Below are 17,065 nucleotides of genomic sequence, written 5' to 3' on the forward strand. Positions count from 1 at the left end.
TCTCTCTCCTGCTGTCAGATGGAACCACATGTATAACAATGAGTCTTTAAGTGAGATATCTGGGTTATCCATTTTCGTCTCTGTCGTCTCTTGCACTGGGAAGTGTGACAGCTCCGTGCGGTCGTCAGGTCTGGTCTGCTCCCGACCTGAACTCTTCTCCTCCAGTCTGTTGCACCATGTTGAACTTGGTAGCCACCATAGGGATGATGTGTCCCCAGAGTGTTGCAGCGACACTGGGCTTTCTGCGGGCTGAGATGCAGGGCCAATCCACCTTACCCACCATGTCACTGCTAAAGTAGCCTCACTTGCATTTCAAGACTTCAGATTTCATTACCTTGACAGAAATGTGAAATACTACTCGGTGGAAAAATATTTTATTGAAACAAAATGTGGTCTGAAGAAGAAAAACTAAATCCACAACCGTAGTCAGTTTTTCCAATTATTAGCCTGACCTAGAAATCCTCAGTTGTCTTAGTAATGCTTTAGCAGGCAAACCCCTCCCGGGTTGAGTGGAGTAGAGTGGATATACAGACATACCATGAATCTGGTCTTCGTGGGGGTCTTTTGAACAGAATCTGGGTAACCCCAGTTTGCAAACAGGAACACTGGACGACAGGAAAATTGTGAGGAAAATCGGTAGGAACATTCTCTGATCAGTGGGGTACTGTAGATTCTCTGGAAGACATGAAACAACTCTTCCTGAGCTTTTATGCTATATCACACCCACTTCCTGTAATCTACTCTGGATGAAGCTGGTTATTCTATTATGAAGAATTTCCTCTCACAGTCTAATAGTGAACCCCTATGATGCACCTACACTCCAGAGGACTAGGATGTGGAAAATTACAACTGACTTGTCACGATCGTGTGGAGGATTGACGGACCAAAACGCAGCATTTGGAAAATAAGCCATCTTCTTTTATTTGAAAGACGACGAAGAATACACACGAAACACTTAATACAAACTAACAAAACAACAACCGATCGTGAAGCTAATAAACGTCGTGCACATACACAGGCTACAAACGTTCTGACATAGACAACTACTCACAACAAATGAAAGCCCATGGCTACCCTAAATAAGGCTCCCAATCAGAGACAACCGAAATCAGCTGTCTCTAATTGGGAACTCATTCAGGTAACCATAGACTCTCCTAGACAACTAAACATACATAGACAACGCTAGACACATGTACTCAACACAAACCCATATACTACACCAACAACCCCTTTACCATAGAAACACCCAAAACCAACAAAACACAAACATTCCCCATGTCACACCCTGACCTAACTAAAATAATAAAGAAAACAAAGAATACTAAGGCCAGGGCGTGACATGACTAAAATGAAAAAGGACTTCTATGGCACACCACCTTTCTCTTAGTAACTCCATAAATACAATGTCATGGCATATACCAAATCTCTAATGTGGATGATGCTGCGAGTATTCGTAAATGTATTAGTCATATACATTTTAGTCAGAAGGAACCATGTCAGGGTCAGAGATAAACCTATTCAGCAAACGGCACAGAGATTCAGCCACACAGGGCAATAGACAAACCAGTCTTGTCCTTTTTGTCTCATAATGCCATGTCATAAGCCACTAGCTCAGAGAGAGTTGTACATGAGATACATTTACAGTCGAGATGAAAACGAATTCAGATTGGCACTGTGCCATCGCCCTCCCAACAGCATGTAGTTTAAACAGAACGAGGAACAGAGGAGGGGAGTAAATTGCTTTTAAGCAGCCATTGATGAGCCATCCTATCCTTTCTCAGCCTTGTTTGTCTCTCTGTGTCTATTCTATTTGAAGCAGCTGGAGTAGGAGAGTGGAGAACGTGTAAACAGCACATCAGCCTCACTACACACACAGCTAGGCCTTGTCCCGGAGCAGCAGGGGATTATGGGGGATTACAGGATGATCAGGATGCCCCCCTCCCCGCCACCTCCCCACCTCTCTAGTTTTACACACTGGACCTGAACACACACACTCAGCAGAAGGCACTCAGCACTAAAGAAAGAAAGGCCTCCTGCTTGCACTTTGTGTGCACTTTGTCAATGTGAAAAGGTGTTGTTTTTTCCATGGAGTGCTGAAATGAGAACGTTGACCATCCTCACTAAAGAACTACTCTGCAGAACAAAGAGACATCTCAGGAAAAGGACAGGATGGGGATGTTAGATTTGAGTTCTGTCAGTTTGGAGTCAAGACACAAAGGTTTGAGATGAAATAAACCTGTTCTATTGGAGATGTTGGCCAGGCTCGACCATAAAGAACTCGTACAGATATTGTCCACATTGTGCCCACATTATTATAGCCTACAGTTTCATCTGAGGCCTCTACTTAGGTCTAAAACTGAAACTTAAACCTTGGTAAATGGTTCCTAGACTGTAACTAGCCAGAGCTAGCCAAGCTTGCTATGTCACATCATTTTGAACTGCCTGCCCCATCCAGTCTATCCCATACCACGAGACCCTAACTCACTGAGTTAGGATCCTAAATGCCCTTACATACTGGCATTTAATTACCTAACAAAAGCAGACAAAACCACAGTTGAAAATGTGAGGGAAATTTAGCTAGGCTATAAACTCTTTGTGGTACCAGTGATAAAGAGGTAGTTTCCAGGTGTATAGCAGCTTTCGTAGACCCCGACAATCCATAAACTCCCTGACACTCCACAAGCAGTGCGCTGCACCGGTTCCAAGAATTCACTGTTTTTTACTATCCACAGCGAGGCTGTAAAACTTAGATCCTTTCTGTGCCCACTCTGGAGGAGAGCCTTGTCTTTCCAGCCTTACTCGTTTGAGGAATGTGAGCTATGTGCTGCAGTGTCTCCAGCATAGCTTTATCCAAGTAGCAGGATGGAGCAGTGAGTGGCCTGCCTCTTTGACTTTTGTCTCAGAAGTCGTTCAAATATACTGAACAAAAATATAAACGCAACATGTAAAGTTTTGGTCCCATGTTTCATGAACTGTAATAAAAGATCACAGACATTTTCCATAAGCACAAAAAGCTTATTTCTCCAATTTTGTGCACAAATTCGTTTACATCCCTGTTAGAGAGCATCACTCCTTGCCAAGATAATCCATCCACCTGACAGGTGTGGCATATCAAGAAGCTGATTAAACAGCATGTTCATTACAAAGGTGCACCTTGTGCTGGGGACAATAAAAGGCCACTCTGAAATGTGCAGTTTTGTCACACAAGACAATGCCAGAGATGTCTCAAGTTTTGAGGGAGCGTGCAATTGGCATGCTGACTGTAGGAATGTCCATCAGAGCTGTTGCCAGATAATTTAATGGTAATTTCTCTACCATAAGCCGCCTAACCACGCCAGCCTAGGGCCTTCTTCACCTGCGGGATCGACTGACACCAGCCACCCAGACAGCTGATGAAATCGAGGAGTATTTCTGTCTGTAATATAGCCCTTTTTTGGGGAAAAACTCATTCTTATTGGCCGGCTTATCCGCTCCCAGGCCCACCCATGACTGCGCCACCTGCCCAGTCATAAAATCCATAGATTAGATCCTAATGAATTTACTTCAATTGACTGATTTCCTTATATGAACTGTAATTCAGTAAAATCATTGAAATTGTTGCATGTTGCGTTTATATTCTTTACTTCGGAAAGTATTCAGACCCCTTGACTTTTTCTACATTTTGTTACATTACAGCCTTATTATAAAATTGATTAAATTGGTTTTTTTCCTAATCAATCTACACACAATACCCCATTATGACAAAGCAAAAACTGTTTTTTTAGAAATGTTTGCAAATTTATTATAAATTAAAAACTGAAATATCCCATTTACATAAGTATTCAGACCCTTTACTCAGTGCTTTGGTGAAACACCTTTGGCAGCGATTACAGCCTTGAGTCTTGGGTATGGCGCTACAAGCTTGGCACACCTGTATTTGGGGAGTTTCTCCCATTCTTCTCCGGAGATCCTCTCAACCTCTGTCAGTTTAGATGGGGAGCGTTGCTGCACAGCTATTTTCAGGTCTCCAGAAATGTCAGATTGGGTTCAATCCGGGCTCTGGCTCAAGGACATTCAGAGACTTGTTCAGAAGCCATTCCTACGTTGTCTTGGCTTTGTGTTTAGGGTCGTTGTCCTGTTGGAAGGTGAACCTTCGCCCTAGTCTGAGGTCCTGAGCGCTCTGGAGCAGGTTTTCATCAAGGATCTCTCTGTACTTTGCACTGTTTATCTTTGCCTCGATCCTGACTAGTCTCCCAGTCCCTGCTGCTGAAAACATCCCCACATCATGATGCTGCCACCACCATGCTTCACAGTAGGCATGGTGCCAGGTTTCTTCCAGATGTGACGCTTGGTATTCAGGACAAAGAGTTCAATATTGGTTTCATCAGACCAGAGAATCTTATTTCTTATTGTCTGAGAGTCCTTTAGGTGCCTTTTGGCAAACTCCAAGCGAGCTGTTATGTGCCTTTTACTGAGGAGTGGCTTGCGTCTGGCCACTTTACCATGAAGGCATGATTGGTGGAGTGCTGCAGAGATGGTTGTCCTTCTGGAAGGTTCTCCCATCTCCACAGCGGAACTCTTGAGGTGGTTACAAACTTCTTCCATTTAAGAATGATGGTGGCCACTGTGTTCTTGGGGACCTTCAATGCTGCAGAAATGTTTTGGGACCCTTCCCCAGATCTGTGCCTCGACACAATCCTGTCTCAGTACTCTACGAACAATACCTTCGACCTCATGGCTTGGTTTTTGCTCTGACATGCACTGTCAACTGTGAGACCTTATATAGACAGGTGTGTGCCTTTCCAAATCATGTCCAATCAATTTAAATTTACCACAGGTGGACTCCAATCAAGTTGTAGAAACATCTCAAGGATAATCAATGGAAACAGGATGTACCTGAGCTCAATTTTGAGTCTCATAGCAAAGGGTCTGAATACTTATGTTAATAAGCTATTTATGTTTTAAATTCTTTGTACATTTGCAAAATTTTCTAAAACACTATTTTCGCTTTGTCTTTATGGGGTATTGTGTGTAAATTGATGAGGATTTGTATTAATTTAATCCATTTTAGAATAAGGCTGCAACGTAACAAAATGTGGAAAAAGGGAAGGGGTCTGAATACTTCACGAATGCACTGAACATAACAAATAAAATCTCATAGCAACTTCAGCATGATCATGAGCCCAATAATGGTAGTTAAAGGTACGGTTTATATTTCAACCCATGCCTCTCTGCTGTTGTGGCACTACCATCATGCTGTGGGCGGCAGGTAGCCTAGTGGTTAGGGTGTTGGGCCAGTAACCGAAAGGTTGCTAGATCGAATCCCCGAGCTGACAAGAATCTGTCGTTCTGCCCCTGAACAAGGCAGTTAACCCACTGTTCCTAGGCCGTCATTGTAAATAAAAATGTGTTCTTAACTGACTTGCCTAGTTAAATAAAGGTTATAAAAAAAAATTGACTGCCAAAAGGTCAATGCTGCTTGATGAAAAGATCCCTCTAGCTTGTGTGCATCTCAGACAGGTTGATCTTAACAGGCTGCCTTGCTCTTCAGCTAAGACATTGTCGACTGACCTGACAAGGATCCAAGTGGGATCAAAACCTTGTCTTGTGTGCATCTTAATAAACCACTGGGGAGCATTACAGAGTTGTAGACATTCCTTCTTTCAAGTCATGATGGAGCCTCTCTCTACGCAGCCAAACAATTGTTATGCAGTGCTTAGATCTAAATCTAATCTATTCAAACTCATTCACCCTACAAAAAGGGCACATGGGCCCCCTTCCATCCAATAGATTCATGCAACAACACACAACACAAAAACAAAACTGCACCCTAATCTGTAGTAGTGGGTGTCTGTCTATGACACCGGGACACAAACAAAAGACGTGTAGCCTACCACTAATCTGCCGTGCCCTGAATGGCTGCGACCAAACTCCAAAACAATAGCCTTTACCAATCACCACGGATCCCCCTTCTCAAACAGCCTCTGTTTCTCACACTGTCCACCGGGCTGGATGGCCACACCACACGGCAGGCAGGAGAAGGTGGTTTATCTGAGTTTGTTGACGACAACAGCACACAGGACGCCAACTCTTTGTTCATGGGGGATTACAGTCAGTTATCCCTTGAAACGTGGCACTTAAAACCTTCCAAAACCTATTCTACCTGATTACTGATGCTTTCTGCTTTTTACAACCAGCTACAGCTGATTCTTTTACATGTTCAAATCTGCATCCAGCTGATTTTTCTCTCCTCTCCAGCTGTTTGTTTAGAAGGTTACAGGTTATTTTGAGAATAATAGCGGATGTTCATTTGGAGGGCTTTATTGGGAGGGATTGGAAAACAGGGACAGCACAGTCGACTCCTGGCTCACAATACAACCTGTCTGATTGAATAATCACAAGCTTGGCCTCGCAAGAAGGCTTCCCTCGTCATGAAAATTCCTTGTTATACGTCAGCAACAATGGTTAAGGGACAAATTTATCATGGTTTATTCTGTCTTAATTACAAGATGCCATTCAGTAAGCGGGGGTTAAAGATGCACTCCGGGATCTTAAGCACAAAAAATTGCATGAATTGGATTTGTAACATATCAAACAAAATGGATGACATAGTACATTTAAAAAAAAATGTATTGTCACATACACTGGATAAGTTCAGTGAAATTTGTTGTTTTAGAGGGTCAGTCAAATTTGGGTTAAGTGCCCTGCTCAAGGGCACATCGACAGATTTTTTACATTGTCGGCTTAGGTATTCAAAACAGCGACCTTTCGGTTACTGATAAAAATACTCTAACCGCTAGGCTACCTGCCGCCCTACACAATGGAGTGACGTAGTACACAAAAAGCAGGGACCCGTTTTGGCTCGTGAGCGCCACTATCAAAACTACTTGCTGAAATTATACAAAAGTTAGAGAGTGCATCTTTAACTGGGCCCAGCTGAGGACACAAAGAGTCCTAAAATAGTCTTCAAACAATGAGACCTGCTACCTTTCATTCTCAAGGTGAAAACTGGTGTATTCCACATGCAGTTCTCATTGTAAAGAGGCTATAACATGGCCTGATTACTTATAGCTTCATTGTGGTGGTCAAATCCTCAAAACAATGATTGACCTTGTTGACCTGGACATAGTTGAAGCTCATCATACAGGGGATGTCTGGGGTCTATAACTATAGACCTTGGGTGAGAACTAGCTCTTTGTACTCTTAGACTTAGAGCACCTTGCCTGCTGAATCAACTATTCTTGCTGTCCAGTGTAGCAACTTCAACCTTTTAGCCAGTATAGAACCCTCTCTCTCACCTTCAACATTTTAACTAGTATAGAACCCTCTTACTTTAATCCTTTTAGCCAGTATAGAACCCTCTCACCTTCAACTATCCATGAACACACACTATATCTCATCATCTGACTTGAGATCAGTGTTTTCTCTCACACAGTACAACTCCCTCCATAATCTTTCTTCACATTGTACCCAGGGTCCTGACTGAGAACTGTGAAGAGATGCATCTGTTTCTGAATTGGAGCTCCTCTCTGTCCAAAACAACATTGTCAAGATAAGGAAGGCATAGAGCAGAAGTTAATGCACTTTGTCAGCACTGGCAGGCTCCCGGGCCAAGAGCTATTAACTCTGAAAGGGAAAGGCATTTCCTCCTTGTAAATGCCATATTACATTATTATTATTTCATTTGGTAACAGGGAAAAGCCTATCAAGGCTATATTGCCCGAGGTGAGCGGGGAATTGTAAATGGAGAGTGGGATATTTTTTTAAAGGCCACTGAAAGAAAGTGGGTTTGGAGAGAGGGAGTCGAAAGCTGTTGGCATTCAGGTGTCAAAGCAACTCCTAACTTCCTCCTCCCTACCACTCACATCACTGTAGAAGGTGACTTGGGTTCTCAGAAAAGTGCTCAGATTCCGATTCATACTGAAGAGCACCAGACCTCCAAGTGAGCCTCTCTGGCTTTTCACCACTGGAGGCTGGTGAGGGTAGGACGACTCATAATAATGGCTAGAATGGAGTGAATGAACTGATTTCGAACACATGGTTTCCATGTGTGGAATGCGTTTGATAACCATTTCATTTATTCTCTTCCTGCCATTAGTATGACCCCCCCCCCACACACACACACACAATTTAGGTGCCAACAACTGCCTGTTTTTTGCACGTATGGGAACTATGGGTCTAGTCATGGTTCAGGAAAGCCATATAGTTGTTAGTAAACAACAGCATGGCTGCATTGTAACAGCATCCACAGTATCCAGAGTTCAACTGGCTCTGAGATTGTCAGCAATAAAGGGCTGCTGGGTTGCCATGTGAAAATGTGAATGAAACGACCAGCCCGTCTGCCAGAGAGTGTGACTTAGGCCTGGGCCTACTTTCTCTGCAGGCTGATTGGGCCCCGAGGGGTTGAGGTTTGGCCTAATGGGTATAAAATGTCCGAACGTGATATTCTCAATGTTACGGTGACCGTGACCTTTTTTACTGCCTCACGGCTGCCAAAAAGGGTTCGCACAGTACAATGCGATACCCTGTAAATTTTGCAGTGAAGAAATCAATGTCATTAACACTGTCCATATATCAGAATAATCAAGTCCACAACCATACCGTTAGCACTCAGCTATTACAGGGCCCAGGGTCTGGCGCACAGCCACAAATGATTACAGCTTTTTGGATTAATTCGGCTCAAAGATATAAAACCTTCCAGGACATCTGCACTAAAGAAGTTGGTCCATATCCAAGACTGTAATGGGTTATGTTGTATATGATTCCATTGGCTCTTTTAAAGCACCTGTGGGTGACTTAACACACCCGTGACACAACACTTAACATGCCTATGACCTCTACTTTAACGTCAACGTTTAACTTCGACCTATAACACGAAGACAAACATACACGGAGGTCCAAAAATTATAATCCTAAGCAACAAGCTGTCTTCAGTTAACTTTTTTATTTACTTACAGAACAAACTGGAACGACAGCTATCCTTGCTCTTTACATGCTCTCTGCATGCTCTTTACATGCTCTCTGCATGCTCTCTACATGCTATTTACGTCTTCACATGTAGTAACACAAATTCTTCTTCCTTTCTGTCCCTCAGGTAAACCAACGGGCTATGGACCCAGTTCACGGCGGTCACATAACCGTGGTATTGTGGACGAGTGCTGCTTCCAGAGTTGCGAGCTGCGGCGGCTCGAAATGTACTGTGCCCCTGTCAAGTCTGGCAAGGCAGCTCGCTCTGTGCGCGCACAGCGCCACACAGACATGCCAAGGACACCTAAGGTTAGTACTGCAGTGCAAAACGTGGACAGAGGCACAGAGCGTAGGACAGCACAGCACCCAGACAAGACAAAAACCAAGAAGGTGAGCACAGCACCAAACAGATATACATTATAAGAGGATGCACAGTTGACATCAGCGAAACAGAATGGACATAGATATAGAACATTGTAGTGGGTCTTTCAGTATATTTGATTTTTAGATCATACAGTGCATTCAGAAAGTATTCAGACCACTTGACTTTTTCTACATTTTGTTACGTTACAGACACATTATAAAATTAATAAAATTGTTTTCTCTCATTAATGTACACACAATACCTCATAATGAAATATGGGTATGACGATTGGGTATGACGCTACAAGCTTGGCACACCTGTATTTGGAGAGATTCTCCCATTCCTCTCAGCACGTCCTCTCAAGCTCTGTCAGGTTGGATGGGGAGCATTGCTGCACAGTTATTTTCAGGTCTCTTCAGAGATGTTTGATCGGGTTGAAGTCTGGGCTCTGGCTATGCCACTCAATGACATTTAGAGACTTGTCTCAAAGCCACTCCTGCTTTGTATTGGCTGTGTGCTTAGGGTCGTTGTCCTGTTGGAAGATGAACCTTCGCCCCAGTCTGAGGTCCTGAGCGCTCTGATGCAGGTTTTCATCAGGGATCTTTCTGTACTTTGTTCCATTCATCTTTGCCTCGATCCTGACTAGTCTCCCAGTCCATGTCGCTGAAAAACATCTCCACAGCATGATGCTGCCACCATCATACTTCACCGTATGAAGTATGATACTTCACCGTATGGCCCTTCTCCCCTATTACTCAGTTTGGCCGGGCGACCAGCTCTAATAAGAGTCTTGCTGGTTCCAAACTTCTTCCATTTAAGAAGGATGGAGGCCAATGTGTTATTTTACAATTATTTAATTTTATCTTTGTTTAACTAGGCAAGTCAGTTAAGAACAAATAGTTATTTTACAATGACGGCCTACCCTGGCCAAACCCTCCCCTAACCCGGACGACGCTGGGCCAATTGTGCGCCGCCCTATGGGACTCTCGATCACGGTTGGTTGTGATACAGCACACTTTGGAGTTTTGAAGGTTCTTGGGGACCTTCAATGCTACAGACATTTTTTGGTACCCTTCCCCAGATCTGTGCCTCAAAGCAACCCTGTCTCAGAGCTCTACGGACAATTCCTTCGACCTCATGGCTTGGTTTTTGTTCTGACATGTACTGTCAACTGTGGGACCTTATATAGACAGGTGTGTGCTTTTCCAAATCATGTCCAATCAAATGAATTTACCACAGGTGGACTCCAATCAAGTTGTAGAAACATCTCAAGGATAATCAATGGAAACAGGATGCACCTGAGCACAATTTCGAGTCTCATAGCAAAGGGTATGAATACTTACAAGGTATTTCTGTTTTTAATTTTGGATACATTTGCAAACATTTCTGAAAGCCTGTTTTTGCTTTGGCATTATGGGGTATTGTGTATAGATTGTGGAGATTTTTGTTTATTTAATCCATTTTAGAATAAGATTGTAATGTAACAAAATGTGGAAAAAGTCAAGGTGTCTGAATACTTTCCGAAGACACTGTGTGTCAGGCTTTTTCCAGAGCATGCACTCCAAGTTAAGATGTTAAGGCTAAGGCTGCTGATGAGGACAGAAAACACCAATAACTGACTTTTACCCCTTAGAGAGTGGCTAACTATTCCATTGTGGACAATAAACTACCACAGTGGAAAGCAAATGTGTCATATCTGAACGGTTTTATTATTTTTCCTGACAGAAACCTTTATCTGGGCATAGTCACACATCTTGCAAGGTAGGCTGTTTGTCCTTCACTACTGCAGTGGTACTTTCCTACTATAACTACACAGAACAAAAATATAAATGCAACATGCAACAATTTCTAAGACTTAACTCAAGAGTTACAATTCATATAAGGAAATAGGTCAATTGAAATAAATAAATTAGGCCCTAGTCTATGGATATCATATGACTGGGAATACAGATATCCTAAAGAAAAGGTAGGGGTGTGGATCAGAAAACCAGTCAGTATCTGGTGTGACCACTATTTGCCTCATGCAGCGCGACACATCTCCTTCGCATAGAGTTGTTCATGCTTGTGATTGTGGCCTGTGGAATGTTGTCCCACTCCTCTTCAATGGCTGTGCGAAGTTGCTGGATATTGGCGTGAACTGGAACATGCTGTGGTACACGTCAATCCAGAGCATCCCAAACATGCTCAATGGGTGACATGTCTTGTGAGTATGCAGGCCATGGAAAAACTGGGACATTTTCAGCTTCCAGGAATTGTGTACAGATCCTTGTGTCATGGGGCTCACCCACACTTCTTCCCAGTACAGTTGAAACCGGGATTCATCCGTGAAGAGCACACTTTTCCAGCCAATGACCATCATAGGTGACAATTTGACCACTGAGGTCGGTTACGATGCCAAACTGCAGTCAGGTCAAGACCCTGGTGAGGACGAAGAGCACGCAGATGAGCTTCCCTGAAACGGTTTCTGACAGTTGTGCAGAAATTCTTTGGTTGTGCAAACCCACAGTTTCATCAGCTGTCCGGGTGGCCACAGGTGAAGAAGCCAGATATGGATGTCCTGGGCTGGCGTGGTTACACGTGGTCTGCGGTTGTGAGGTCGGTTGGACACACTGCCAAATTCTCTAAAGAGGAATAATTTGAGAAATTAACATTCAGCTCTCTGGCAACAGCTCTGGTGAACATTCCTGCAGTCAGCATGCCAATTGCATGCTCCTTCAAAACTTCCGACATCTGTAGAATTGTGTTGTGTGACAAAACTGCACATTTTAGAGTTGCCTTTTATTGTCCCCAGCACAAGGTGTACCTGTGTAATGATCATGCTGTTTAATCATCTTATTGATATGCCACACCTGTCAGGTGGATGGATTATCTTGGCAAAGGAGAAATGATCACTGACAGGGGTGTAAACAAATTTGTGGACCAAATTTGAGAGAAATAAGCTTTTTGTGCATATGGAAAATGTCTGGGATCTATACTTTCAGCTCCTGACCAACACTTACATGTTGTGTTTATATTTTTGTTCAGTGTAGAATATAGCATGCTATGATTGGTACCATGACTACCATCATATGTGATACATACTTGTCTTTGTTATAAGTAGCTGTTTATACCTTCGTTTTGTAGATACAAAGTCAATGACTCCTTGGCCAGGTTACAACAGAATACAGTCAGCATATATTGACGTCTTTGTGAGAGGGAAGGAAATACAGGCACAGAATTTAATTAGTAATAAATCCCAGTCCAAACGAAGGAGTCAACCCAACCAGAAGAAACGTTTCTTTCCTCTCCCTTAGTTTCCCAATTCCACCTGTGTGTCCATGTCGTCCTTTTAAGCTTGGACTTGGTGCATTTTACAACTCTCCTCAAAAAAAGAAAGCCATTAGCAAAGAGGTGGAGGACTAAGTGGTTTTTGTGGTAGACCCATGGGCACTCTCTCTCCCAGACAGATTATACTTTCATACTGTACATTTTGTGCTGAAACCCTGGTCCTCAGATTGCAACAGATTTGTGGCATGCTAGTTACAGAGGGTAACGGCATGCATATAATCACATTGATTTATTCATGTGCAGAGGGACAGTGTGTTGAATGTCAGTGCCGCTCTGGTGGCTTGTGGTTTAAATATGACCTATCAGCTCTGGTAGGGAGGATACTCGATACTGTACTGTTTGTGGATCTTTCAATATAGCAAAAGGTTATGAAATCATCACCCATTAATTGTACAGCTGTGTTGTTCTAGGCACAGGTACTGGGTTTGGACCCAAAGCTGTTTTTTTCCCACTCTCCTAATCCACTTATCTAATGTTTCTCCTCCTAAAAATCTGTTCCCCCTCCACCCTTTTCAGGAGGTACATCAGAAGAACTCAAGTCGAGGAAACACAGGGGGAAGGAACTACCGAATGTAGAAGAAGACAGAAGCTAACGGACAGACGGACAAGGATGAGAGAAGGGTGTGCCCATACCTGGTGCCCCTGTGGAATGGTTCACTGTAAAACAACAAAAGGTGGATAATGGTACAATGCTAATGGTAATAAGCTTTGTGTGTAATGTCTCTAGCTGAGAGTTAAAGTGCTGGGGTTATATGAGAGGTATTTTGATTATTTTATACACTGCACCATTTCATATTGGAAGGAATTATATTCCATGTCAAACCAATGTAACAGACTAGTTTAGCTGCTTACACATCAAAGAGCTTCTTCTTCTTATACCTCCATGTGTGAGCTGAGCTATAGTGTCCCTGGTGGCCTCTGATAGGCTCTGTGCTACATACAGCCAATAGGAGGGCAGCCAGCAGTTTTACCTGTCTGTCTATGGGAGCCAATGGTCCATCCTCTTTACCTGAACTCTGAAAGAGTTCAAGCTTTACACTGAGAGGTTGGGCCATGCAAAGTAGTCGGGCTATTGGATAAGTAATCCCCCCATTCTCATCTAACAACCACTGCTTTGATAATATATTAGAACCTCAATAAGAATGTTATTTCAGCTTCAGTCAGTTCTGGCCAAAAGATGATTTCACAGTTGTCACGTGTTTCATTAAGGCTATTTATTTACTATTGTCTGCTTCAACAGACAATAAGCGTATTACATGCAACCATACCATAAGAACCTGGCTTTGAGGCAACAACATGACCAGAGACCTATTCTGATGATACAATCTTCTTGTACTGCTAAGCCATTCTAGTGAAACTGACAGTAATATTATATTCTGTACTGTAAACATTAAGTTTTGAGGAGATTCAATTTATATTTAATTTGTAAAGACTCACCGTAGATTCTCTGGGTCTAATATGTGGTCTGATTAAAAATGGATTCTAATGCAGAGGACAGGACAGAGGGGCGCTAAAAATAGCCAGCTACAGGAAGACGATTAATGATTGATTTCACTTGGCCTGCATTATTTTATTTTGTTAGCTTAGGGAGGGAACTTTGCTTCTTCTGTATGAACATGGACTGCATGGATTTTTCATAAAAAAGCGATAAAATGAACAGCAACACATATAGTTCACTCAAGTGAATGATATGCAACTCAAATACTGTTAGAAACACAGAAACACACCTACAAATAAACAGGACTGCAGTTGAAAAATGCTGTTTCACACACACAAACACAGTCCGTTTTGTGGCTAAGCCACTCAGAGCTCTGCTACTGTGAGCAAGGTTCACACACTGGTTCCATCAGACCATGTTCTGAGAATTCCTGTGTTTGTGTCAGGATTACAGAGAGTAATGGCTGTTTGCACAATCTGGATGCCTGACAGTCTTACTGTACCATTTCAGCAACCTGACAACCCATCACATCTCTTCCTCCTCTGTCAGTGTATAATCAACCAATACTCCCATTTATGTTATCCTATGCATTCTTCTACTATTATTGTACATGATGGTATCATATAGCAAAACCGTATTAAGAAAATCCTATCCACTGTATAATGGTGCTATTTTGTAGTTTGTTACTTGCAACGGTGGGCTAAAACAGGAAGAGAAAGAGAGATGGCAAAGCTTATCGTTGGAGGTCGTCCCTTTTGCACAGCCTTGTGGCCACCATTTTATTAATAGTGTTTTTATTTGTAAGCGATTTCAATAAGGTAGTAGTATAAGCGAGCAAATGTCTTTGTGTGAAATCTGTGAATGCATGAAAACAAAGTATCATGTTGTGGTCCCAAGAAGGCAAAACGCTATTTTTTCTACTGTTTTTAAATTATTGTTACTCAATATAGATCCCTATGCCAAATAACTTGACAAAAAGCACTGTGAACTGTGATCCTTCAATAATATTAAGGTGTTAAAAGTCATAGTGTACTTTTGTTTGTCCTGAACGAAATGTATGTAAACGCACCACATTGATGATCAGAAAGCCAAGGCATTAACGCTTACGAATATGTATGATTAAGGTTGAATGATTTGTTTTGTAAAACCATGCCCATGTGTTAAAGAGCTTAAGTGACACAGTGAATCAGATCTGGTTCTCAGCTCCCCACAAAGACATGTTATATTTATTACAACCTTTTACAATTTTGGGCTGTTGATGCATTTGGACATCAATAAAATGGGATAGAAATTATCAAAAAAGTATTCAAATGACAGTCTGACTTAAAGTATTAATGTGGTACTTATATCCTTACATCTATCAGCAACCCACAGCTATAATCATCACAACATACAATACAATGTAGTTGTTGTGTAGTGGTTAAGATTAGTACTCCATCTTGTCCATTCACATATAGCTACGGACGATATTGCCAGGTGAATTGAAAGCCAGGATGACCTCTATGGCCGCATCCCATTTGACCCTCCGTGAGATGCATGTATGTGGTTTTAAAACCTATTATCAGCACGATTGTCCTTCAGTACCATATCACCAGACTGATACCAAAGATCTCAGCTAAATTAAGACACAATCTAATTCAACTTGCATTGTCAGCTTTGTATTTAATGAAAGACAGTTTAGGTAAACTGCTATCACATTTGATCGATGTCTCCATCCATCTGATCAGCTGTTCAGCTATGCTAATGCTGCTTGAGTAATACAAGTGTAGGTTTCATTCATCCTCTGAAGCATACGCTGGTCAGACTGACCCCAGTTCAGTTCTACACTCTTAGGCTTCGGCTGTCCCCATAGGAGAACCCTTTTTGGTTCCAGGTAGAACCCTCTGTGAAAAGGGTTTTTCGTGGAAACAAAAGGGTTCTACCTGGAAACAAAAAGGGTTCTTCATTGGGTTAACCTATGGAGACAGCTGGAGAACTCTTTTAGGTTCTAGATAGCACCTTTTTTTCTAAGAGTGTAGTTCTCCCTGAAACAAAGCTGAAGATGGAAGTTTATCATGTGGGACTTTGTGGGACTGTCAATGTGCAGGCATAAAGGATAATAATGGTGGCCTCTTGAGAGGCAGCGACAGAGGAAAGCTATGAGCATGATAGAATCTAGATTTTTAATCCAGTTATCTGACTCCCAAAACACTATTTTGACTGATTCTTTGTCACCATTTATCTCACAATTAGCAGATACAATGTCACAAACAGGAATGAAAACTGTATTTTGAATTACATATAGGAACTTGACTCTATCAAGCGCTCTAGAATAGGAAAACATTTGAATTGATTGCCATGGGATTCCAAAGCTCACCATCATCTAAGAAACTGTTTAATTACAGCACTGTTATTTCTGGTGCTCGATTGCCTTCTGTAGAAAATGTTTAAATACCGACAGATTGTTCACCATTCCTGCTGAATAAACCACTTATCAACATTATGACAACGTCTGGGCACTTATTTCATATCATTTGTCATGCTCATGTCAGAAGGTTCTGCAGGCACGTTTGAGAAACATTTGAATATCCTCCATTAATAAAAGAACATGAAGATATTTTTACCACTGTTACTTGGCAACCAAACATAAGAAGAAAAACATAAACAGCCAGGTGAACGGTTTTCTTTCTTGTATCAGTATTTGGAGTATAATTGATCACCATGTCCCTCTCGCTTGATGCAAGGGAAAACCAACCAATGAACGTCAAGTATGAATATCCAACGGATGTAATGAAACTGAGAGGTCCAGGAGACTTTCTACAGCAATGCTTCTTATTAACACACAATTCTCCCTATTATGTAATTATAGCACAGTAAGCTATCCACAGCAAGGTCAGACCTGCAAAATAAACCTTGGTGTCACTGACATAGACATTAGTGTTGCATTCTAACAAAGCTCACTTCTGTCTGTCTGAGCATGTGCAAAAACTATAAAAAATCAATTATGTCCG

The 17,065-nt window shown here is 42.1% G+C and overlaps 2 protein-coding genes across 5 annotated transcripts in view; one reads left to right on the plus strand and one right to left on the minus strand.

Annotated features, from left to right (window-relative positions):
• Positions 1–9,873, minus strand: part of washc3 (WASH complex subunit 3) — a 24,988-nt gene extending 15,115 nt beyond the window's left edge. Inside the window, exon 1 of one of the 2 annotated variants that reach the window (XM_055937403.1) lies at positions 9,628–9,873. The gene's annotated coding sequence lies outside the window, so the exon portion shown is untranslated. Of the gene's footprint in view, positions 1–8,934; positions 9,032–9,627 lie in introns of those variants that run through there. The other variant, XM_055937404.1, reaches the window with a different exon arrangement.
• The window catches only part of LOC129865010 (insulin-like growth factor I), a 22,067-nt gene extending 5,510 nt beyond the window's left edge, over positions 1–16,557 (plus strand). Inside the window, exons 3-5 of one of the 3 annotated variants that reach the window (XM_055937406.1) lie at positions 9,074–9,336; positions 11,036–11,071; positions 13,154–16,557. In XM_055937406.1, the coding sequence (XP_055793381.1) occupies positions 9,074–9,336; positions 11,036–11,071; positions 13,154–13,213 (359 nt within the window). In that variant the 3' untranslated portion in view covers positions 13,214–16,557. The remainder of the gene's footprint in view (positions 1–9,073; positions 9,337–11,035; positions 11,072–13,153) is intronic. The other 2 variants (XM_055937408.1, XM_055937407.1) reach the window with 2 other exon arrangements.
• Positions 16,558–17,065: the final 508 nt, after the last annotated feature.

Source organism: Salvelinus fontinalis, chromosome 11 (assembly GCF_029448725.1).
Source record: "Salvelinus fontinalis isolate EN_2023a chromosome 11, ASM2944872v1, whole genome shotgun sequence".
In the NCBI taxonomy this organism is placed as follows: domain Eukaryota; kingdom Metazoa; phylum Chordata; class Actinopteri; order Salmoniformes; family Salmonidae; genus Salvelinus; species Salvelinus fontinalis.